Consider the following 25,369-nt stretch of genomic DNA (forward strand, 5'->3'; position numbering starts at 1 on the left):
ATAAGAGTGAACACAAATACATGTATCATGCCATATTTGTTCACTGTCAGCTGAATTCAGTGAAGTGTGACCAGAAACACAGTTGACCATACAAGTGCTCACACAGAAAATAATATTTTTTCTCTGCGATATACCAAACATATTATCACCAGGTTAACATGCCATTTCAAAGCGGAAAGAGAGTGCATTTATTTCCAAGAGACGACTACTTTGAAGTCAAAAGAAGGAGACCAGGGAAAAAATTTAGCTGTGTTTTACTCACCGCTTGTGACTGCCCGAAATATGTCTGCATTCGCAGGTCTACTACTATAACTTCTTCTGGTGCAAAAAAAATGAGCCATGAAAATGGTGGTCTCTTAATCAGTCCATTTCTGCATTAACACCATTGCTTGCAACAGATTATTATTGAGACTCACTTTGACACAACTCACACTTGATCTCTTCTACTGCATATAGACAAGGGACTTGTTTTATCCTTTATGCGCCCTACTGTTAATCCTTATTGGCATGGGCAAAATTCAAACAAGTTTAATTAATTTAATTTAATTGCTCCAAATTAAGAATGAAACACACTTGCAAAGGAATAACAAAGTGCGACAATTATTTGAATGAGATTGGTGGCATAGTTTTTTTGACTTCTGGTATTGAAGAGAAAGGTTGTATTACAGAATTACAGATTTTAATCATCAGTGGGGGCTGCTTCAGGGATAAAAGAGTTAAATCTAACAAAAAGGATGAAATGGCAATAGTGTTTTTTTGAAAGCAATAAATATTATTGTTTCAATTCTGGCAAAGAAAAACAATAATATGAAGGCATATACAAGCTTGGAGCCCTGTCGTCATTGCATTAACTGTGCATCTATAACAAAAAAAATGCGTGCTTGTTACAAGAATAGCAAAGGGCAGTTAAGTACCAGTTCTGGAAAAGTGTCATGGGGCCTCTTGCGGCTCCCCTCCAGCTAAGACAGCAGGCGTTGTGCAAGCACAAAAGGTATGAGCCGCAAATGCCAGCAGCAGCATCATGAAAGCGCCGGCAGCAGCACATGAAAAGAGACAAGCAAAATGCAAGTCATGATTTATGCAAATTGCTAGCTACAAAAATGAGCCCCATGCATGATCAAAGACCACATCACATGGTCAATTAGTTTCTGTACCAACGATCTATCTTACAGCTGCCAACACCTTAGCACGTGTGAAATCACAGTGCTCAATTTGACTTTATATGGTGTACATTATGCGAACATATCCATTTGGTCAGGGAGACTGTACAAGTAATGAGAGAGTTTGGCTTTCAAAAGTGTGTTCCAGGTTCCAAGGACTTTATGTCACATATGGGTTGAGGCACAGCTTCGTGAGTCCACAACATTTTGACCACTGTGATGACCAACATCATTGTTGATAAGAGTACAAACAACGCCAAACCACTTTCGATTTGTTAATTGTTCTAAAAATTGACCAAGGTCATTGCCAAAGTATGAGCTAAAATAATTTATTAGACTCTTGTTTATGGAAGGAATTACGTGAGAGAGTAGTTACTCAAGGAACACAGAACGATTTTTTCTTCATACGCATTTTTCTCTTTTAAGTAATCCACTTCACAAGCGACAACAAAATACACACCTTCTGAATGTTGGCAGAGACCTTAGATCGTTGGTACTTTATCCTTAATAAGCTAAAGCATGCAAGCAACAACAAAAATTCTCTAGCGTCATTGTTCTTTAAAGCAGCTCTGGTTATTAAGCAAGGCAAAGCCTTTGTGCTGCTTTGAAGAATTTATCATTAATTTATGATAATCGTGCAATTATGTTTATGTTATGGTGCAGGGTTATCAAAGACATTTTCAATTAATAATAATATTAATCTTTCATAAATACTTCGAAGAACAGAATACAAACACTTAAAAAAAACTGCTTTTTTAGTATTAATTTCCCATTTTAATCTAAGGACTTAAAGCGCTTATAATAGCCACTTCTTTAAATAAAATTTCAGAACCATCACAATTTTTCAGAGCTTTTAAAACACGCACACACTTTGATTACCTTAAGATACAACATGATTTACAACACGTAGTATTGTAATATGTTGATTGTGTATAGTGCGTATAGCTTAGAGGTGTAGTGTAGTTTTGGATGTTCTGTGTTTATCATAGATAGGTAGCGTAGTTTCGATATATAACTCCTATGTGTAGTTTAAAATTAACATGTAAACTAATAAATGTGGATACATTAAACAAAAAAAAAAGAAAAAAAAAAAAAATACAACATGATTTATGTACAAAATAATGTATGTATTCGGAATTTATTTCTTGCCATATGAAACTTCATCATTGACTAATCAGCTGACAGTAATTTCTGGAAATCACCTGGACCCCTAACCACCCTAAATTCCTGAACAATACAGTTCGAGCCTTTGCTAAGTCAACTCCTATTTTTCCCGCAAACTGTAAGTACTCTCTGTTGTCTGGGACAACAGCATGGCTGTCACATCATGCCATTTAACAGGCAAAACAATTATATTTAAAAAAGTTAACAACAAGATCTTAACATGCTTTAAAACCTTGGAAGGATTCTCCACCTTCATGTCATTTCTGTGTCATTTTTGAATGTTCTCTTAATGTTCCAAGGTTTTTTTGCAGCTACTCTGCCACCCCCCCCCCCCCCCCTTCATCAAAAACCAAAAAAATCTTTAATTCAATGGGATGAAGATGGGATGCCCAGGGGGCAAATACATATTAATTTGCCCCCTGAGCATCCCATAATGTCTTTTGAAACAATAGAAATCAAAATGGCCACCGTATCTGCAAAAAGGTCTATTCATTTGACTTTTGATTGTTCATTTAGTTAATGGTCAGGCATGCGCTTATGGTGTACTACATTAATTCAAAACAATAACTGCATGCATTGCTTTTAAAGTCAAGCAATGCAATGCAATGCAATGCAATGCAATACATGCAACTAACCGGTAAGGTCTGTTGCTGGGCAGCTCTTACTCTCCCTTGAAGATGCCCTGGTGGGTGAAAATACCGACATGTGTCCCTCTGACATCTCCCCTTCATAAAATCCATACAGACAGTGATCATCCCATCAGAACTGTCGACAGCAACATGCCCTGGAGGATGTGCATACCTGCACTCTTCTCTTGAGCACAAACCTCTCTGAAACTCTCGGCAGACCTAAGAAAACCAAAATTTACCAAACGTGATAAGGGTAACTGAATATACAAGTGTCAAATCCGAGAGAAAAGTCAAACGAACTGTTTACATTTTTTATTGATAATGGAGTCATGACTACTCCAAAATGTTGGATTTTTAGACATTTTATGTTTTAAGAAATCGCTCATGACCTTGAAGCATTAAACTCTGGTTCAGAGCTGGGGTTTGAGTTAAAAAATGGCCTTATTTGGATGTAACGTAGCTCATACATTTTCCTGCGAGTGCAGCTTCCATTCTTTTTTTGTCCATATTTGGGCATAAAATTGGTGTCCTCAAATAACCATCTTTGTTCCAAGGAAACGAGTTGCAAGTTACACGCTCTAAGGTCAATTGTGCTTATGTCAGTAGTCAATGGGTTACTGGTTGCTTTCACTTACACATGCCTCATACAGAGCAAAACGTTTTTAGACCACCACACCACAGAAATCAGTGCCCTACTCAACAGATGGTTACAAGTTATGAGAAGCATGCTGACTTTGATTTAAGCATCACTAAGTGTCCTCATACCCTCTCCTCAAATTTAACATCACTTGTGTCTAAAATATAGACAACAAATGCCACAAAGTGGTTGACCAGACTCCTCAATAATAAAAAAACAGCTACAAAACGATTACCTTAGAATTATAACAGAACCCCTAACATTAACTCTTTTAAACACCTGGCCCCAGTTGTTCGAAGGGTTATTAGCACTGTCCACTGGATAACTCAATAGGCCATATTCGAGTTCATGTCTTCCTCCTCTTCAAAGCCAGTCTAAGTGCAAAGTTTTTCTTATGAAAATTGGTTTTCATTCATATGTAAAGTAGAACTAATAATTAGTTTTTGTGATGGTAATTATTGCCATCACAAAAACTTCGCACTTAGACTCGCTTTGAAGAGAAGGCAGACAAACTTGAAAATGGCCTATTCGTTTCGTTAGTGTTTATTCGCTGGATAGTGATTTTTTCGATGGATGGCGTTATCCACTTTTTGAACAACCGACGCCTGGTGTACTCCTAGACTTCAAGGAACACTTCATGATGTTGATCCAATGTGAGCAATCATGCATCTCATCAATTTCATTCCTGGAAATGTGTATCCTTTCAGCATAAACGTTATAATCAAAATGAGCTCTCCCTTAGCTTTCCTAGATGCAATGTGGCAATGTGGTGTAAAACAACTTAAGCCCTGCTTATATGGAGAAATTTGTCCCATGTAAGAGGTTCGCCCTCCAAGTCAACTTTAGCGAGCATTTATATGAGAAAATAATTTACCCTTTTGCTTGAGTCAAGAGCTGCCCACCTCAGTTTCGATCGTCAGGAGACTAGGAAGACAGCGTTCATGCATGCTCTCATCATCTTGCCTTGACCAATATGACCCGCCTAGGTGAGCCAAAGTGTTTCCATGAAAACGTGTTGGCCAGGCTGGGAGGGTGACCTTACCATTGAGAACGGGCGACTCGGCTAGCCGGGTCACCTTTTTAGCCAAGCCAACTATTTTTTCTCCTTTAAATGGTTCACAGCATTTTATAAGGAAATGTACGAAAAATTGGCTCACCCAGGGTAGCTTGGGTAGGCAAGTGACCCTTCTACCTGGGACAACTTTTCTCTATGTAAATGGGCCTCAGAAATTTTTTTCCAATTAAAATCTGTTCAAAGAGGATTTTCATTACAGCTCTAGGCACTTAGGTTTTTTTAACTGCTCCTTATTATTCTAATTTTATACAACCAATTTAATAATAAGAATCAATTAAAAAACAAATCAGTTTACCCCAAAGGAAAACAACAAAAAGGTCACCTGTATGTCTGTTTGTCTGAAGGGGTAGTTTCTAAAGAAACTGTGGTGCTGCGTCGGTGGGGAAGTAGTATACAAAAGGGCTAACGCTCGAAACGTCAGCTTTTAGAATCTCTGTACGGTGGCCAATTTACATTATCAACTCCGTTGATAAAACCAAATTTTTGTCTGTTTGTCTGTCTGTCAATCTATCCACAGTGTAATACGTGTAAAATTAATAGTGTTAAAAGGATGGCTGTATCCCATTTCAGAGATTGCATCTTAGAATCCCTGTTGGCTAACATCTAATGTCCCTACCCCCCTTCCAAACGACCTTTCCTCACTCTCACCTTTCCCAAATTTATGTACTGCCCACTTACACATACATGTAAGCATTCTAAGGACCCAAGCATTCTAAGGACTCTAAAATTAGTGTTAACCTTGGAACCCAGACAGTTTTAAAAATAAGCAGACTTAGCAAAGGTCAGGGTAACTGGCCATCTGAAAATTGACACTTCAAGAGACATGTAACACCCAAGCATTCTAAGGACTCTAAAATTAGTGTTAACCTTGGAGCCCGGACAGTTTTAAAAATAACAGACTCAGCAAGGTCAGGGTAACCGGCCATCTGAAAATTGACACTTCAAGAGACAGGTTAATCTCATCTAACTTCCTATGTCTGCATAAATAAGAATTAACTACCCCACAAATGGTTTCATTAAACAATCAAAGTTAAACAACGTTCAAAGCCATTCTGACCTCAAGCTTATCAGACTTGTCTAGTCTTCTAGAGTGAGTTGGAGTTGCAAGAGCTGCTGCATCTGGAAGAAATGCCACAGGATGTTGAAGGTATGTTCCATTTGATGCGGGGACACTCAGTGGCCATGTGGGGATCTTGAATAAAAGAAAACAAAGCACATTAAAGGCACTGTTATACTATGCTATGGAACTTGTCTTGCAAGATGCACCAAACGTTGCACAAGTGGTTACCACAAGCAACACTGGGAGGCACGTTTGCAGGTACACTACAAGGCCGCACTTGAAGAAAGGTGAACTTTACCCTACTTTCTGCAAATCACCTTGCACTGACATTGCAAGAGAATTTACAGCTAAGAGAAATGTCTTAGTCTAACAGCCCTGAAAAGTTATGCAAAACAAAATTTTTTTTTAAGTTAAATATAGCATCCATACATCGTATAGTTCTAAGGTGAATCCCTGGATTCAATAAGTTCTCTATTCAAATAAAAAAAGAAGAACTGTGTCACATGCAAAAAGCAAGCACTCCATGGCTTCTAAGCAGAGCTGTTAGTTTAACAGACATCTATGTCATGTAGAGAACAGTAAAGATAAATGTAGTAACCACACTGAGCAGATAAAAATTACATGTACATTTTTTGTTGTTCTGGTCCATCTGGCTGGACCAATAAGAAAGCCAATTGTCTAACTCTATAAAACATCTTTTCACCTCATGTTATCCCCTTTGTCTGACAGTACTTGAATGGTCATACTCACAGCTCTACCGGCTTTTTGACTTTAGAGGCCGATATAACTATCACACGTATGGTTTTTTTCTTTTTCAGTTTTAATAAAACTAAGAATAAACTCAACCCACAAATGGCCTCAAGTCCAGGGACAGAACCTGGGCAACATTGGTGGGAGGCCTGTGCTATACGGTGCCTTATGCTCCCCCAGCGGGGCTCCGAGGATTGAGTGATGTGCTATACAATGCACCATGCCTGCTCCTCTGAATGACATTTCTCCTTTTTCATGAAAAACTCCCCAAGAATCAAAGCAAATTCAACACAATTGAACATAACAAAATTAATAGAAACACCTACAAAAGATGGATTTGCTAACATCTGCTGTGCTAGGGGTGCAAAAGCTTGTTGCTGGAAAGCGAGTTGCTGTTGCTGCTGTTGTTGAAGAAAGCGACCATTATTCTCCATTTGAGCCTTGATATGTTTTGGAGGATGCAGATACTTGCATTTGTCACGATGACACCGGCTCTAAAATTAAAGAGTGAATTTAATCTTTGCATAATACGATCCTTAAACTGTTTTAAACACTGTTTTATGCACCGACGCACTAATCATTCACCCATTTGTTCAACTGGTCACATGAATTCAGCCATTAGCTCAATTGGTCAAGTACTGGACTACACGTATTACAGAGTACACTGTATGCTACTGGTACAAACCCCAACTGAATGAGAATTAGAAACTGCAAATACATGCTAAGGTATGACCTCAATGAAATAAAGCTAATTTTAGAAGAACAAGGACTTTGACAAGCCATCTTCAAATTGTCCTCTTAACTTTAACATCCATTTGTGTCCATAAAACACAGAAAATTATATTTTAAGTGTCCCTCAAACTTTACCCCTCAAGTACCAAACACATGAAAAGTTTAAAGAACCAAAACCAAAACAAGTTCTTTAATACTTTTAGGTTGAAAATATCTGTCTTTAATTATCTTAACTTAGGGCCTGTTGACATGGAGATGGGGGACTCCATGTACATGAGGTACCCCGCCTTCCCGTAGTAAAAAAAAAAGGTGAGCCTTAATATGCAATATTAAAAGCCCCGGGGCACTAGGGGGAGTTTCAAAATGTTCAAACTAACGATAAATGCCCGAATAGACATCACCCCAGTGAGGCGGCTACCCCACCTTCTGCATTCACATGAAGAAAGCTCACCCCACCTAAGCAAGTTAACCGGCCTGGCTGACCGGGCAACCCACCTCGGTAGGGTACCCCACCTCTCAAGGGAATACAATCAATAAAAAAAAGAGAAAATGTATAGAGAGATTGCTTACCCCACCGAGGTGGGGTACCTCACCCACCCGGGGTCTTCCACCTCCAGGTGAACAGGTCCTTGAAAAAAATAGCTGACTTCTCTGAGTGAAGTAGCTAATGCTCTTCGTCTATAATTGGTTCTTCTTGAAACCACTGGATGTCAATTTATGATTGTTTGAAACCTTACAGTGATCACCACTGAGGAAAACGTCTCCGAATACAGAACTGATTTAGCATAGGCTTTCAGAGGAGTTCTCAAACAAATCTTTTCTATAAGATTATTTCCCATAAACAACAGTTTCTTACGCACTTTTCCTGTGATCCAATTCTAAAGCACCTACTATTAAAAAACTTTACACTTACATGTAAAGTATCTTCTGCTCAAAAATAAAAGGTAAGTGGAAATTTGAAAAAAAGTTCTTAAAAGGGTTTATTCTGATCCTTATGACAGTTAAAGTTGTTAATCCTGTAAAGGCATCAAAGCGTAAGCACTTAATAACAATACAATAATAAATGAATGTGGTTTGCTAGAGATCAGATGTACCCAAAAGATAGGTATAAATAGACCAATGTCTTTTGTTCAGGGCAAGTTGTAATTACAGGGTCTTTACAGGAGGTATAAAGTTACCAAAATCCCAGTAAGCCCATAGACATTTGTCTGAGCATTGTAAGAAAATCTCCTGCTAGCTGCACACTTCAAATTTCAACATTCTACCAACACCAAATGAAATCAAACTTCAGGGTACTTTTCATCTCAACATTGTCTATTTTTATCATTTTAAACACAATAATTAGTTAAGAATTAACTTATTACACTGTCAAAGACGTGGGTTTTCAATCTCTGTCAAAATCATCTAATAACTGACTACCAGACCACCAGACTACAATCATCATGACAACCCTTAGGCCAGATTATTTTATTAAGTGATAATACGTAAAGTACTGATAACAATCCAGTTGGTTTTCACACGTCAAGAGAACACACAAAAGGCAAGGGAGTTCACATTATAAATACAGCTTTTAAAGCCTGGCTGATTAAAGTTCTGTCAAAACAGTCTACTGACCAAATTCCAAGTACCAACTCGGAAGAAAGCAGAACACTTAACACAGGCCACTTCCTATCTATTTAGTACTTCTTGCAAAGCTCAGCGCACTCCCAGAATTTGTATGCAAAATAAACACAAACTTAGTGATCATTGCCTAAACATGGGTCAAAATTATTTAACACAGAATTTGTTGGTCTAAGGATTGACCTCTCACCAGAAAATTACTCTCCAACAATAATAGTCCCTGTTTTTTATCGATTCTGCTCGGACTACATCCTTTTCACAGTAAAAACATTCCGACATGAATATGTCGATGTCTTTAAACAATAAAACTTCTTTTATCACTACAAGTGGACATATCACGGCAGTTTTTTAACACAAAGGATTTGGCAACAACACACGCAAATAAAAGATTTTTCGTTTTCTGAAAAAAAATTTCTTTGAGCTGAATGATTCAAAATTCAGGCAAATTTTCATTTGATACTCAGACAAGGGAAGATAAATTTGCAAGCAGGCTTTTGAAAATCACTAAAGGTTATCTAATTAAGCACAGGAGCTTAAGGAAGATTTGTTACCCAATGTGCAAGATGTTCATTTTTAACAAATTGCCTTCTGGTGGAGACAATATTGGGGTCATACAATGCTGGTGTTTTCACACTAAGTCTACTATAAGGAACATGTTCTAAACGCTGAAAAATTGGGAATTCAAAATGTCTCCAACAATAGAGCATAAAACTTTTGAAATTTAATTTTTGAAGCACACCTTTCCAAGAATTTTTCACTTGAAAGATAACGAATGCGGAAACCATGACAAGATGCTTCTAAATTTTGGCAAATTTTCCCAATTGTCTTTCAAAAACCAGCCAAACGGGTTTGACTAAAGAATCTTGAAAAGACGTCATACATCACAACATGTGTTTCATAAAGAAAGGAAATGAAAAATACGTTACTGAAGGTCATGTCTTAAAAAAATGCAGCTGTAGCTTTTTAAATGAATATTACATTCCAAGTTGAAGAATACAGAAAAGAATAAAATTAATTAATATCTTCATCACTTAAAAAGGTTTCTATTCTTGAAAAATCAAATTCAAAACTCGTACAAGATGTCTCAAAATTCATACAATTATCATAAGAACCGAATTTTATTTCTTTTGTCCCAACGTTATATGCAAATTACTAAATCAGCAAAAAATTCTGATATGTAATACCCACACGCGGAAACACAAGAGAATTCATGACAAGGCCAAGAGCAGAGCCAACGGAAGTCTTAATCAATATTTCAATTTCTTTTGTTTAAGCCCAAGAATTTATGATAACATTGCAAATGTAAACTCCTGTCACGCAAAGAACTCAACTATGTTGAAATCCCTAAAGAACGAAGTATTAAGTGATCTGGCAAATTAAAAAATCGCGTGAGATCATTTGAAAATAAATTTAAGAAAGAACACGCGATTGATTTCGCCAAGCGACACCAGGACTCACTTGGAGTCAAAGTTTTCTCTGAAAGCTGATGTTAGTACAAAATGATCTTTGTCAATTCCGGGGCTTTCGAGAATGGCCATGGACAAATATTTCTATTCTTTTGAGATCTACCCCAGAGGAGGAAGAACAAAGAACATTCTCTGTATGGCTGTGTGCGTCCGTGTCTCAAAACGCGCAAAATGAAAACAAAATAGAACTGAGAAAAAAAAATTCCTCACCCGATAGTTTGATTTCGAAAAGCCAAAAAAGATCCCCTAACTTGACGTGATCGCTGTGCAAATAGCAAATTTCGTGCAGCAAAAAAATCGTGAACTTGCGATTCGGTCACGAAACCGAGCATACAAGATACATTTCATGAAAGCAATACAACACGCAACGTTTTATCTGGAATTTACACCAACGAAATGGCAATTTTTTTTTTCCAAATTGACAAGACGTCTACATTGCATAACAGAACAAACTGCGACGTAATCCTGGATTTATAGTCTACCACCAGTTTGAAGTTCGAAATATTGGTAGACTTAAACAAAAGAGCCACAAATATAATTTAGAACTCCAGCGTAAGCACTCAGACGACCTATAATCAAAGTTTTACGTAGTTTTGACAGAAACCCGGCGCGTTTCCCTAAAGTATTGAAATGCTGAGGTTGCACATAACAGCGCCATCCTTAAGCAATCCGAGAATTTCTTCTTACATAATAAAAATATAGTTTTGTAAACAGCGATGAATCCTACCAGGAAAAAATTATTACGGAAAGTGAATTATTAAGAGGGATACTTAGAATGCGCTGTCATAACTCGTTAACGAAATCATAAACGTCAAACGCCCGCGAAAATAGTTGCGTCGTAAAAATAAGCTGAACGACGCAACAAGTTTTCGAACATCTTTCCCAACAAAGTAAAGTCCCAAGACTGCGGCTAAAATCGCGGAAACCTTTACTTTACCACAGGAAATTCGTGACACCATAAAACCAGTCCTTTAAAAAGAAAAACGCAGGTACCTTCAACGAGTCGAAACAAGCTGTGACTTTGCCATTTTGGATAAGCACATGAGGCGGTGGATGTGCGAAACGACATTCATCCTCCGTCCGCGAACATGTTCCACGCTGAAATTCCCTGCAAACCTCAACAAGTAACCATCTTGGATCTTTGCCCATTACGGGGACTATCATCTTTGGAGCGAATATGTCTCTAGTCTCCTTGTCAGTGAGCAGGCACCTAACGATTAAAGGCGGAAATCATGAATGAAATACTTTCTTTTAAATGCGCCAGAGTTAGCAATGCGAACGCGATTCCCGATATTTCGAGAAGTTTGGGGAATTTGTATTTGGCGTATTTGGAAACACAGCAATGCGCATGCTCAATACGACCAAAACACCGCGGGCTCGAATTACATAACAATGAGTCATCAATTACTTGTAAGGTCAGGGTCAATGTGACGAGCCTAATTTCTCTTTCCGTTTAGGCAAAACTCAAGGAAAATGACCTTTAAATGCAAAGAATAGTTGAGATTTTTCTTTATGACCCAAATAAAGCCGATTATTTTTAATCGTTTTGCTGGTATCTATGCTCGTGACTTGTTTGCTTGTGACGCATCACGCGAGTACGTGATGGATCGTGCACCTTGTCCTGAGCCTTCGCGGTGACGTCATCACCAAGAGTGATTTGAATAAGGGGTGAGCTTTTGTTTCCTTTTCCGCATGAGAGGACAAGTAAAAACGAGTTGTCAAATGCCTCAAAACCGCATTAAACGACCGGCTTTCATCGTCTCCAGCTGTCCTGTCAAAGGACCAAAAGAGAAAAATGCAAAGCGTTTCTAATGGAGTCAGTCTTACGGCGACGTTCAAATACATTGTCACCAGGCTTGTGTGTAGGACACATGTCGGAACTGGAATACGTAGCTTTTGCAAGAAGCGTGGGTTCCATTTATGTAGCAATAGGAAATTATTCAACACGATTCATGAAAGAGTTAAGCATTACGGATGGGCGAAAAAAGCACGCTTCCCCCAAGCAAATCGCTCGCGTGATTTCCAGTTTCGTGCATTCTATGAAAAGAAAAAAATGTACAAAAACCGAAGCCCGAAGCAATTTTCACTGTGGGAGGTAATGCGTTTTTTCCAAGCTTCTATGGGATTGATTTTGGCGTTTTTGTTCCGTCAGAAAACCATGCGTTAAAAAATTCTTCCCAGTAAGGCCAATGTTATTGAGTTTCGCGATTCGAATGCTGCTAGTACGTGAGCGCCAATAGCTTCCATCGGTCAAATACCAATTTGCCGGTTAATTGATGATTCATCCATTTCTTTGTTCACCTGCGTCTGAAAATCATTGCTGGCTGTTCAACGAATACCAAAGAAGGGCAGCATTTCCGTCCGGGTGCAGTGGTGACCATGTTTGCCATCGTGGGAGTAATTTTAAACTCTCTTTATAGCGATTAGACGGAACTCCGACGACGCGATTTCGATATCGCGGCAAAAGTTTTTCAGTGGTTTTGGTATTATAACAATTGAAACTTTTCCATGCATTAATTCCCTACAAGAGACAAGACAGTCTCGGACAAGTTTTGGTTTTCAAGAATCTCGTGCACGCCTATATTCGGCTGTTTGAGATGAAAAAATCTGGCGAAACCCTCTTCAGCAAACGTCACCAATTTTAGAGGTTGGGTTTGTGGTCGACGCCTTCCGTGACCAGAACCGTTTGCATGAAAGAGATCCATGAAAGATAAACTAGCGAGCAATTGCCAACTCACGCGCAATTTTGATAGTTTCGTTGTTTTCAGCATAAGCTAGAGAATTAACTAATATTTCGATACCTCAACGGGGCCTCTTAAAAGTAGTTTAAAAAACACACGCAAATCTTCCTTGTCCAAACTGCCCGTTGCTTGCTTGCTTTTCGTGCAAGGATTTCGAGTGCAACACGAACAAAAACTGAATAGACATTTGTACTAGAACAGATATTTTTTTCCTTTAGATTTTCTTTTTACAATAAAAAAAGTTATAATCGTTGTGGTTAACACTGATGATAATAAAAAAAAAATCACAATTAGTTCAACATCACATCTGATCATCACATCATCAGATGAGATCACTGACCAGATTCCCGAAGAATTCCAGATTTCGTGCTTCAAAAGATTTTCAGGCTTTAACAATGAGTACAATGATGTACTTTTTTTTTTAATGTGCACATTTATCGTTCGTTGCCAGGTCTTTCACTTGTTTCAGCTCTGTCGAACCGACACAAAGGACTTCTTCCCACCGGAAACTTGATCAGTGATAAATGACGCCGATTCAAGTTTACATTCAACGCTTTTAAAGTTAAAACACTAAAAGAATTTCTTTCTGTGAGAATTTACCAAAGTTCGCTTATTGAGGGCCTGAAATAAGACTTAACGAGTCTCTCAACGTTTCTAAAGGCCTTGAGTCAAACGAGGAACGATTCCAGGCATAACCAAGCACTCAACGATTACTCAAGTTCGTTCACGAGTCTTTTCCTCTCACGAGAAGTATCTAAAGACAGAGAATTCCAGCGATGAAAAGATTCTTTAATAATGTGAGTCGCTGGAACTAAATTAAAGGAGTTGTCGACGTTACGTGTTTAAAATTCTCTAGCCTTTCGAAACTTACAAATGAAGAACTACTGTGTTGCTCTGCGAAACGTAACATTGAAATCAGCCGGATAATTTCAGTCTTGCTTCGCTTGATCACTAAGAGGTTTTGACAGAGTGAGAGAAATTAAGTCAATATAAACTACCGCGGCACTGCGGCAGCAGTCATTCTTACTCAATTCACTCTATCCGACGCGAATCGTTCACTTCGGCAAAACGCTTCTTTGTGGACGAATATTCTGCAATCGCTCCAAACTAGTTTTACAGAGACTTTTGCTTTAAAACCTGGTTTCTTATAGACCCACGTGTATAGATGCGATTTTTTCTTTTATTCGACCGGCGTTCCAGAAGAAGACGGACCAGCCACTTCCTGTCAGTGAATAGCGAGTTTATGAGAGAAGTTTACGCACGTTTATATAAGTTGTATAAAACAGTTGTTTTGTTTTAGTGACGTTTCCTTACTAGTTATGTCGTACGAAATGTTTCGCCTCTGATACTTCTTGATTTAAAGTGTTGTTTATGAAGTTGTTACCGAAAAAAGTTCGTGAACGTTGGCCGTCACAGTTGGAGCTTTGTACGTTGTACATGATCACATAGTTAGGATAAATCTGATATCATGAACCAAGTTTACCTCTTCCACTGTGATAACTTCAGGCTTTTTCTGTTACTTTAATTCACCGCTGAGAAATTCCTTTAAAATGAAGCTCCAGAGAAGATAGTTCGAGCGAAGCGCGTAAATCGTTGAACTTGGTGAAGACGTGACTTGCCACGCATATCATAAAGTTTACACAAGCAGATATTCTTGGCTCTTACAATGCCCCCCAATTGTTGAAATGTAATTTTGAATTTAACGCCAACGCTGTTAGGCAACGGGTCAAGACATGATTTCTCGCGATTCGGGTAAAACAAAAGGATCTTTCTGTGCGAGTCCTAAGTTCTCACACATGGCATAGACGACGGAGTTAAAATTTCGTGTGTAACCCGTTGACTGTTTCTTTACAAAATTAGTGTTTCTGAGAAAGAGACAATTTGTTACAAACCTCTGAGTAGCAAAAGGAATAAAGGATGCATCTTTCGTAAATGGGCCATTCATTCTAAACAGCGGATCAGTACAGTGTGGTTGAAATTTCTGCTGGGAAGTTTTTTTCGGCTGCCGTTTAAAAGCATGCAAGCGTTGAGGCACAGAATTTTTTTTATCACGGAGCATGCGCGAACATTTGAATTCACATTCTCTGCGGCTTGCGAAAAAGGGCCGCGCCCGAAGACTATCATCGATTATTTAGGCATGATTGTCTTAAAAAACAAATTACCTGATTCCGTGGGAGCTTTAATCATTTTGAGATTTAGTCAAAAAAAAAAAAATACAAATGTTGTTCAATGCCGCACGGATTTAAATTAACCATCTGACAAGAGGAAAAAATTGAAAAGAAGCAGTCCCGAATCGAATCGGCTGGAAGTTACTACAAACGACGATAAAAAAAACCCGTTTGTCTCTGCTTCCTTTTCGCTTTAAGCAAAAGAGAAAAATCAGAGTTATTCTTAGTAAATTGTTGTTTGGAAAACCACAACGGAAACGTCGCAAAGCCAAGTGTCAAATTCTCTTTACATGGCGTTTCCTTTTAACTCCGATTGTAAACCGATCTAATCAAGTTTTTATTCAAAATAGCAGTTTAATATATAACTGTAAACATAATTTATAACGATTATTACACGTCCCAGAAGCAGTTGCTAAAACATCATAGTAGGAGTGAAACGCTACACAGATTGTAGCCAAATTGCTGGCTTATCGACTACAAACGACGGAATTAACCTGAAAACGCATGAAGACGCGCAAAAACACTTCCGGTTCTTTTGCGTGAAAAGAAAAGCCCTGTTGCTTGAAATTTCGTCTTTAATTTAAAGTGAACTAGACTGAACACAATAATTATGAGAACAGGCATTTAAAAACTAGCCATAGATCACGCAATCATGGGATCATGTCGCCTTCGTGTTTCCATGGGAACGGGGGCGAAATCATACGCCTGCTTTGCTCTAAAACAGGTGTTATTGATTACACACACACACATCTGCGAATTCTGTCAAGTTTGGAATTTACAACAGATAGAGAAAAACGAAGGAAGAAGGGAGAAGGAGGAGGTCATGTTGAAAACTATAAACTCATTGTTATTATATTTTGGGAATTCGGTTCTTAAGATCGCGTAAGCAGTCTTGGTTTTTTAGCACTGCGGAGAGGAAATAAACCAGGTATCTATTGTAAAAAACCTTCCTACCTGGCAAAGATTTAAAAAACAGCAAAGGCAAAATAGGAGATCCGCAGGGCAGAATTAACAGTAATGAGTGACGTGTGAGTGTACAGTGGTAGCGAACGAACGACTCTACAGTGTAAATTGAGGCCTTACAATAAGATTCGAGTTAATTGAATTACTCGTGAAGAAAATTAGAATTAATTAATTTAAAGGTATGGTCGACTAATTTTCCCCACGTGTAATTTGATTTATTCGAATCTTATTGTGAGGTTAGGGTTCAAAGGAGGAAAGGTTACGTTTTTACAAACATTGGCCGTGTAGCACTTATCATGATTTCAACAGACTTAAGTGAATAGAGTGTAATGAGAAGTGCTAGTTTTGTACCCCATATGAACCATGTGATCGTTCACAGAGTTCAGTCAACATAGTTGGAAGCTGGTAGGAGCCGGCGAACATTTGATTGACGGTAGCGAAAAACGCATTTGTCGGTTGACCTTTGAATTTGAGAGTCCGCATGTTATTGAAAGGCGCATTAATTTATCTTTCTCAACTCATTTAATAGAAAATGGTTTAAACCCAGAAGTTACATACCTCGATGGAACGAAAGTGGCTGTGACTGACGTTTCGACAACCTGAGCGGAAATCATTTTCCTCTCTGACTTCCGCTCACGTTGTCGTAAGACCGGACAATCATCACTTCGAGTCCACATTTTACTCTGACCGCTGAATTTATGTGGCTCTGCTTTGAGTACAAATCTAACTGTGATCATCAACTAGATACTACCCTTCAGACAATCTTTGATTGCACGTAACGTCAAGTCGTCCATGTTGGTGTTAAGAACAGTAGCGAAACTGAAAGAAGTCTTTTTGGAATTTGAAGCTATTATTATCATGCAAAACTTAAGCAAAATTTAAGCTACTATTTCTGATGTTTTGGCACCAAGCATGGTCATCGTATCACGTGATTGCAATCAAAGAATAGCGAACGAGCACGCTTGCGGTACTGTCTTAAATAGCTCGTCGGTTTCGAATTTGCACAGTAGCAGCAAATATTGCGTTTATCGCACTAAATATCACTTTTGTTATTAAACGACACTGAAAGGGGCACCCATGTAATCTAACATTTAGTTATACATGTAAGGAAAAGGGTAATGCATCGCTGTTAGGCGCGAATGATGAAATATAGGCAAGCATGGTGTGCGTGATGTTCATTTTAGACAAACGTGCGTCATGATCACCCCTCTTATGTGCAGAAATGCACGTAGTTAGAAACACGCCCAATTTTCATAACCAACACCTTATGCCCCTTTAAGTCTAAGCATTTCCTACTCCTTTCCAACAATAAGGTAAGTATAAGGGGTATCGTTATATTTTTGGTGTGGGTAACGCGTTATTCTTTGCTTCAGGACTGAAGTTTTAATAGGGGACGCTTTATGGCGTTAATTGTTTGTATTCCCAAAAATTATCGCTACTTAGTTTGTAGTCTCCTTTATAAGGGACGTAGACTCGATTGACCAGCCGTTTTGTGCGCCCGCGTTCCTCCGCGCACACAACGGCTGGTCACTGGTCCAGACAATTGTATTTTCCACCAATCAGAAAGTTGCCTGCCTGCCAATTACAAAGTTGAAAATAAAATTGGCTGGACCAGTGACCAGCCGTTGTTTGCGCGGAGGAACGCGGGTGCACAAAACGGCTGGTCATTGGTCCAGCCAATTGTATTTTCCACCAATCAGAAAGTCGCATGCCTGCCAAGTACAAAGTACACTTGCGACGGGTGCTACGTCATTGACAAACGACGCGTACCAGTGATCCATGCCAGCCGTTCGTTGGGAGGAGGATGTTAACCGTAATCACAAAACGGCTGGAAATCGAGCCTAATAGAGACGAGGCTGTGATTAAAGAAAAAGGAAAAAACTATAGATCATCGAATTAAACTGAGATAAAAAGGATTTGGAAGGAGGAAAGAACCGCGCAAAAACGGGGACATAAAGATTGAAGGAAAATAATGCACCTTTTTTTATCTTTCAGAAAACATTCATCATGTACCATGAGATCAAGTGCCAAGACCCTGAAGGATGAGTCCTTTCTAGATCAGCCAACGGTGCGCAACGATCTTTGCATGGACAGTCTTGAGAACCTTTGTATTGAAATACGCAAACCTCGCTCTAAATCATTTATTGTTGCTACGTGGTATAGACCACCTAATTCGCTTGTTGGTATATTTTCACCTTTTGAAGAGTTGATTGGGAAATTGGATTCCCTTAATACTGAATTCTACCTTTTAGGGGATCTAAATTGCAATATGGCCGCATCCCAGTTTGACAGCGATACACGCAAATTATTAACTATCACGGATGTTTATGGTCTTCAACAACTCATAACAGAACCAACAAGAATAACCGAAACTTCTGCAACATTGATTGATTTAATTTTTACTAACTGTCCTGACAAGGTGTTATGCTCAGGTGTGCGTCATATTGGCAAGGACCTTTTTGGTCGTAAACAGAAAACTAACGGAAATTGCAATTCATATAAATTAAAAAGGAAACCTGTGTTGTCGGCTCTTAATCAGCCATTGTTGAAAAAACATCACCGCTTAGTGTATAAGCCAAACACGTACCGGGTCAAAATGTCATCATTTACAAAAACAAGTTTTGCAATTCAATTGACGCTAAACATGATCAATACAAGTGACGCTGAAACAATCGGCGTTAAAGCTCAAATCAATTGAACTTGGCAACTGTAACAGGAATACAAAATATCCAACAAATCCGACCTCACTTGATCTTGACGCACGAGAAGAACACGCCGGAACAGACCAAAACGCTTAACAACTATCCTCAATTATGAAATAATGACAGAGCAAGCCGAAGTGCTGACCTCGACGGCCGAGACACACGCATGTTGTTTTCACTGTAAAAAAGTTTCAAACTAGCTTAAAGCGCTCAATCGTAGGTCACTTTTACGTTCTTTTGTTTTTATGTTAATTAGACCTACTGACCTCATTTTTTGGAATTTGCTTGTCTTAGCGAGGCTAGAAAGGCTTATTGGCATTAAAACAAAATATTTTTTTCTTAGTTGAAAATAAAGTTCTGATTATTATTTTAAAAGTTAATAATAAGAATAACAATAACAATATATTAAGGGGTAGGCAGGGTGCTTTGCTATACTTAGGGAAGGACGCCCCTGCCTTTCCAGCTGGGTAGAAGGGTGAGTGAAGGCCTCTGCTTGCCCGCTTAATTGCCCGTCAGTGGCAAGTAATTTGCCTATTCCCTAAAGGTGTTGGTAAACCTTCCCTGTCAGCCCGAGGACTACAAAAAAAATCGTTCTAACACTTGTGCTGTCCTTTATCTTAATTGGTTGAGTGAGTCCAGAACACACAACTTGAATGTCTACAAGGAATTGCCAAGTCTAAAAACAAACAGATCACACCTTCAAAATTCCAGCTATTGGACTGACGCCTATAGCTTACCTTAACTGGTTAGCTTTGCGGAACAGACCCTTATAATAGTCTGATACAAGGTGTGATGTTTATTAAGGAAGCTAGTCACCAGCTCAGGATTATATATGCCCAACCAATGGAATTGTGTACTCGACGCTGTGGTATAAAATGGCATATTCTATAATACTTTGTGTTTTCACTTTGTAAATGCCAGCCACTAATTTTCATGGGACGTGTGCCCACTTTGTCATGATATGGCAATTTGCGCTAAAAAACCTCATTGGCTCACTCATGAGTTAATTTCCTCAATGACAATGAAATTTATTTTAAGTGTCAACGGCATTTAGCGCTGGGAACTAATTGAGGACAATGTGAGTACAGAAATCAAATCAACTCGTTGGTTGGTTTTTGAGGAGAGAGGAAAAACCCCTCGAAGAAAAGTAGAGAACCAACAAACTCAACCCACATATGACACCAAGTCTGGGAATCGAGCCCGGGCCACATGTACATCGGTGGGGGCAAGTTCTCTCACCACTACACCATCCCTGAGAGGCAAGAGGAAAACACTGTTAAGCCCGGTTTACTACAGAAAAATTTCGGCACGGCTCGTGTGAAATTAGCACGGGTGCCTAAAAAGAGCTCGGCAAACTTTGTTTACACTACACCACTTTTACCGTATCAAAAATATCGTGCCAAAATTCTTGGGCCCGGGTAAGTTCTCTTGTAGACATGCGCAGTTCAATTATAATTAAGAACGTCCGCGTGATTTTGGTGGAGAATGAGCAGCCATCTTGAAATATTCGCAGAAAAAACCGCTAGCCTATATGATTTAAGGCTCAAATTTGGCCCTTTAAAGTGTTTACACTACTTGTTCTATCCGAACCGTGCCTATTTTTTCAGCACCCGTACCATTTTTACCCGTTTTCCGACTACCTCGCCGAAGGTCCCAGCACGGGTCAGAATTTTGGTTTAACACGGATGAAATTTGGTACTGACTGGTTGTTTACACTGCAAATTTTATCCAAGCCGAACCTTTTTTTCTGGGACCCGTGCCAATTTCACCCGAGCCGTGCCAAAACATATCTGTAGAGTAAACCGGGCTTTAAATAGAACAGGCCAGGGGCCAGTTTCTGGGAAGTCCCGAGAACTTTTCGGGTCCGAAAAGCCATTTGTGAAAAACCCCCACTTGTTGGGGGTGCAGGGATGGCGCAGTGGTGAGCGCACTCGCCTCCCACCAATGTGGCCCGGGTTCAATTCCCAAACTCGGCGACTTAGCGTCATATGTGGGTTGAGTTTGTTGGTTCTCTACTCTGCACCGAGAGGTTTTTCTCCGGGTACTCCGGTTTCCCCTCTCCTCAAAAACCAACATTTGACTTGATTTATGTTAATTGTTAATTTCAATTTACAGTGTCCCCAATTAGTGCTTCAGCACTAGAACGACTAGACACAAATAAAGTTCCTTTTCTTTCCTTTCCTTTTTTGGGCCGATCTTTTAACATGTTTTAAAGGTAACAAAAATAGAAATGACTGCGAAGTTTAACGACTTAAATCCTTTCCGTTCTCGAGATACAAACGGAAATGTGACACCCGAAGTGGCCCGCAAAGTTTCGGGACTTTTGAGAAACGGCCTAACCAGCGTTCAATATCATGAAAACCTATAGGTTTTGATACCTCTTAACCAACGGTTAACGCTAACCATGCCTCGAGCAACCGGCCCAAGAACGTTGAACAAAAACAGGCGAGATTTTCGTTATTCTCATATGAGTGGAAAACTGACAGCTATGTTTTTTTTAGCTCCTTGACAATGCTATTAACGAGCTAAAATAGATATTTAAGGAGGAAGTTTGAGAGCTGAAAGTTCACAAATAACGAACACGGAAACAACAACCCTTTCTCTTGTACGATGATAACGGAAGTTCGGGATGAAATTCAATTCGAATTTGGCATTTTTTATTACGAAAGCAAGCTAATAGCACTTATGGTATTTTGAAATTCATCAAATGCAGCTCATTTTGATGTAAATTTTATAAATGACGGAGATTTTGCACGTTTTCTTGGAGATGTTCCTTACGATATTCACCACGTTAGCTTTTTCATGTTATCAAATAAACAACCCGCTTTTTGTGTGCATGAAACTTGAGGACTGAAAAACCCATGCAAAAAAAAGATGGACTTTCGTGCAATTTACTATAGTTAAAAACTACTATGCTATGGCAAGAACATCAGTAGCTTATTACTTTGCCCCTGACTAAGATGGAATTAAGATTACCCTTGGGAAAAAATGTAAATTGTTGGATAGTTTCGTTGCATCGAAAACGAGTGCGACTTCGAGTACGAGTTCCGGGATTTTGATTATTGCGCACCCGTACTGCGCAGCCCGGCGTGCTCAGTTGGTCTGCGACGACTTTACATCGGAAAGTCGTAGCGGTAAGTATGAGTTTGTCGAAAGGAATTTGCGTGTGATTTAAAACTGTTTCTTTCAGTTTAAAGCAGTAATAATCACATACTAACAGCCCTCAAGTGTTGGGTAAATAATTTGCGTGGTTTTCAAGGCAGAACAGCATATTAATTAAAAAGTTGATATTTTGCCAAAGATTTGGTGTGGTTTTCTGTATACTGGAACTCGCATTATACGCTTACTTAAATACGTAGACTTGACGTAAAGCACGACTTCGAGAACGAGTATGTATAAGTTGTACTTGTTCTCGTACTTGCACCCGTTGCCGATAGTAACTTTCTCTAGTAAGCTCCCTAATTTTGTTAAAGGAAGAAACGCAAACAACACAGCCGTGTCTCAAGACTGTTTTCGGGGGAGGGGGTGGGGGCTTTACGTCATTTAGCTCGATGTGGAAAGGAAGTTGAAATTGTCTCAACATTGTTCTCCAGGATTACAGTTTACCGAATGGGATCAACCCTTTCCTTGTTACTGAAATACAATTGACCTCTTCCAGCACACGGTACATTCACGAGCGCAAGCATAAACAAATTTGATCAGTAAAATCATTTCCTGTGGTTCTGAATTATTCTGTTGGAGTGGTGGTTTCCCTTGAGTTGTCAAAACCTCCCCAACTCTTTTTCAAAAGTGAGCGGGATTGTTTTTGATCTCCCAGCCAGCTTTCATTTCTAGCCACAGGGCTGTTCACTCAAGGAAACCTTTATAGAGTATCCCATACCTTTTCATAATAATTGGACATTATCTGGTTAGAAAGACCTCGGAATAAGCTTGGACAGCCGTGATACCAGGCAGATGGATAGCGAATCCTGCATTCAAACGGTTCTAGTAACATATTTAACAACCGTAGGCGCTTTGCAGGGCTATGCGATTAATTGAAATTAAAGTTCGACTAAAAATCGCTCGACCAGTGGAAAGGTTGTGACGTGGACATGGAGAAGGAGACGTATGAATGTTCAATTAATTATCTGTTTTCAAACTGCATGTATAGTCGTCTGCAAACACGACAACACACTTTGGTCAGACAAAGGAAAAAAACAACTGTCCACGGGCTGCCGAAGGATTGCTTGGGAAATGTGCTGTGCACATGCGTAAAGAGCTACACTTGCACCGTGTATGGCCGTGTTTATAGACAGCTGTTTGAAGTTGAAAACACTTGCTATCTGTATTCAAGGAATCTGATTCTACAAACGCTACCCTTGATAATTCGTACGACCTTCTAGGTGCTGTAATATGCTTCTCGTCCAAGTAAGATCTCATCGTTCCGTTCAGTTCGTCTTTTTTTCTGGTGAAACTGTTTCCTCACTGGGCGTAAATAAACCAACGAACATCGAACAAAAATAAATGAAACAGGTATGATAAAATAGCCAAGGCAACTTTTTATTAATTTATATTATTAGTTAATAGGCAGTCATCAAAATATGACCACGTAAAGTTAAACGACACTTTTGTGGCGCCAAATGCCAACTCTCTTTTTTCGTTGAATCATTGGAATGGGTCGTGTCTCTTAAACCCTGCAATTTTCATCTTCGTGTCTTTCTAAGCCATTTGAATAGCCAATCATCGAAATATGACCTCGTGAGGTAAAATGGCACTCTTGTGCCACCAAGTCCCAACTCTCTCTTTTCACCGAATCATTGTAACCATTCGTATCTCTTGGACCCTGCAATTCCTCATCTTCATGTCTTTCTAAGCCATATAAATAGCCAGTCATCGAAATATGACGGCTTAAAGTTAAACGACACTTATGTGGCGCCAAATGCCAACTCTCTTTTTCGTCGAATCATTGGAATGGGTCGTGTCTCTTAAACCCTGCAATTTCCGATCTTCGCCGGTGTCTTTCTAAGCCATTTGAATAGCCAATCATCGAAATATGACCTCGTGAGGTAAAATGGCACTCTTGTGCCACCAAATCCCAACTCTCTTTTTTCACCGAATCATTGATACCATTCGTGTCTCTTGGACCCTGCAATTCCTCATCTTCGTGTCTTTCTAAGCCATGTTAATAGCCAGTCATCAAAACATGACCACTTAAAGTTAAATGACACTTTTGTGGCGCCAAATGCCAACGCTCTTTTTCGTCGAATCATTGGAATGGGTCGTGTCTCTTAAACCCTACAATTTCCGATCTTCGTCGGTGTCTTTCTAAGCCATTTCAATAGCCAATCATCGAAATATGACCTCGTGAGGTAAAATGGCACTCTTGTGCCACCAAATCCCAACTCTCTTTTTTCACCGAATCATTGATACCATTCGTGTCTCTTGGACCCTGCAATTCCTCATCTTCGTGTCTTTCTAAGCCATGTTAATAGCCAGTCATCAAAACATGACCACTTAAAGTTAAACGACACTTATGTGGCGCCAAATGCCAACTCTCTTTTTCGTCGAATCATTGGAATGGGTCGTGTCTCTTAAACCCTACAATTTCCGATCTTCGCCGGTGTCTTTCTAAGCCATTTGAATAGCCAATCATCGAAATATGACCTCGTGAGGTAAAATGGCACTCTTGTGCCACCAAATCCCAACTCTCTTTTTTCACCGAATCATTGATACCATTCGTGTCTCTTGGACCCTGCAATTCCTCATCTTCGTGTCTTTCTAAGCCATGTTAATAGCCAGTCATCAAAACATGACCACTTAAAGTTAAACGACACTTATGTGGCGCCAAATGCCAACTCTCTTTTTCGTCGAATCATTGGAATGGGTCGTGTCTCTTAAACCCTACAATTTCCGATCTTCGCCGGTGTCTTTCTAAGCCATTTGAATAGCCAATCATCGAAATATGACCTCGTGAGGTAAAATGGCACTCTTGTGCCACCAAATCCCAACTCTCTTTTTTCACCGAATCATTGATACCATTCGTGTCTCTTGGACCCTGCAATTCCTCATCTTCGTGTCTTTCTAAGCCATGTTAATAGCCAGTCATCAAAACATGACCACTTAAAGTTAAACGACACTTATGTGGCGCCAAATGCCAACTCTCTTTTTCGTCGAATCATTGGAATGGGTCGTGTCTCTTAAACCCTACAATTTCCGATCTTCGCCGGTGTCTTTCTAAGCCATTTGAATAGCCAATCATCGAAATATGACCTCGTGAGGTAAAATGGCACTCTTGTGCCACCAAATCCCAACTCTCTTTTTTCACCGAATCATTGATACCATTCGTGTCTCTTGGACCCTGCAATTCCTCATCTTCGTGTCTTTCTAAGCCATGTTAATAGTCAGTCATCAAAACATGACCACTTAAAGTTAAATGACACTTTTGTGGCGCCAAATGCCAACGCTCTTTTTTCGTGGAATCATTGGAATCGGTCGTGTCTCTTAAACCCTGCAATTTCCCATC

The 25,369-nt window shown here is 39.4% G+C and overlaps 1 protein-coding gene across 7 annotated transcripts in view; it reads right to left on the minus strand.

Annotated features, from left to right (window-relative positions):
* LOC138029856 (muscleblind-like protein 3) overlaps nucleotides 1-15,082 on the minus strand; it is a 34,810-nt gene extending 19,728 nt beyond the window's left edge. For 3 of the 7 annotated variants that reach the window (XM_068877671.1, XM_068877666.1, XM_068877672.1), the window contains exons 1-6: nucleotides 14,927-15,081; nucleotides 11,287-11,503; nucleotides 6,802-6,969; nucleotides 5,723-5,857; nucleotides 2,960-3,172; nucleotides 915-959 (exon numbers count right to left, since the gene is read on the minus strand). In XM_068877671.1, the coding sequence (XP_068733772.1) occupies nucleotides 915-959; nucleotides 2,960-3,172; nucleotides 5,723-5,857; nucleotides 6,802-6,969; nucleotides 11,287-11,503; nucleotides 14,927-14,979 (831 nt within the window). In that variant the 5' untranslated portion in view covers nucleotides 14,980-15,081. Of the gene's footprint in view, nucleotides 1-914; nucleotides 960-2,959; nucleotides 3,173-5,722; nucleotides 5,858-6,801; nucleotides 6,970-11,286; nucleotides 11,504-12,594; nucleotides 13,174-14,517; nucleotides 14,753-14,926 lie in introns of those variants that run through there. The other 4 variants (XM_068877667.1, XM_068877673.1, XM_068877670.1 and 1 more) reach the window with 4 other exon arrangements.
* Nucleotides 15,083-25,369: the final 10,287 nt, after the last annotated feature.

This window comes from Montipora capricornis, chromosome 13 (genome assembly GCF_036669925.1).
Source record: "Montipora capricornis isolate CH-2021 chromosome 13, ASM3666992v2, whole genome shotgun sequence".
Classification (NCBI taxonomy): Eukaryota; Metazoa; Cnidaria; class Anthozoa; order Scleractinia; family Acroporidae; genus Montipora; species Montipora capricornis.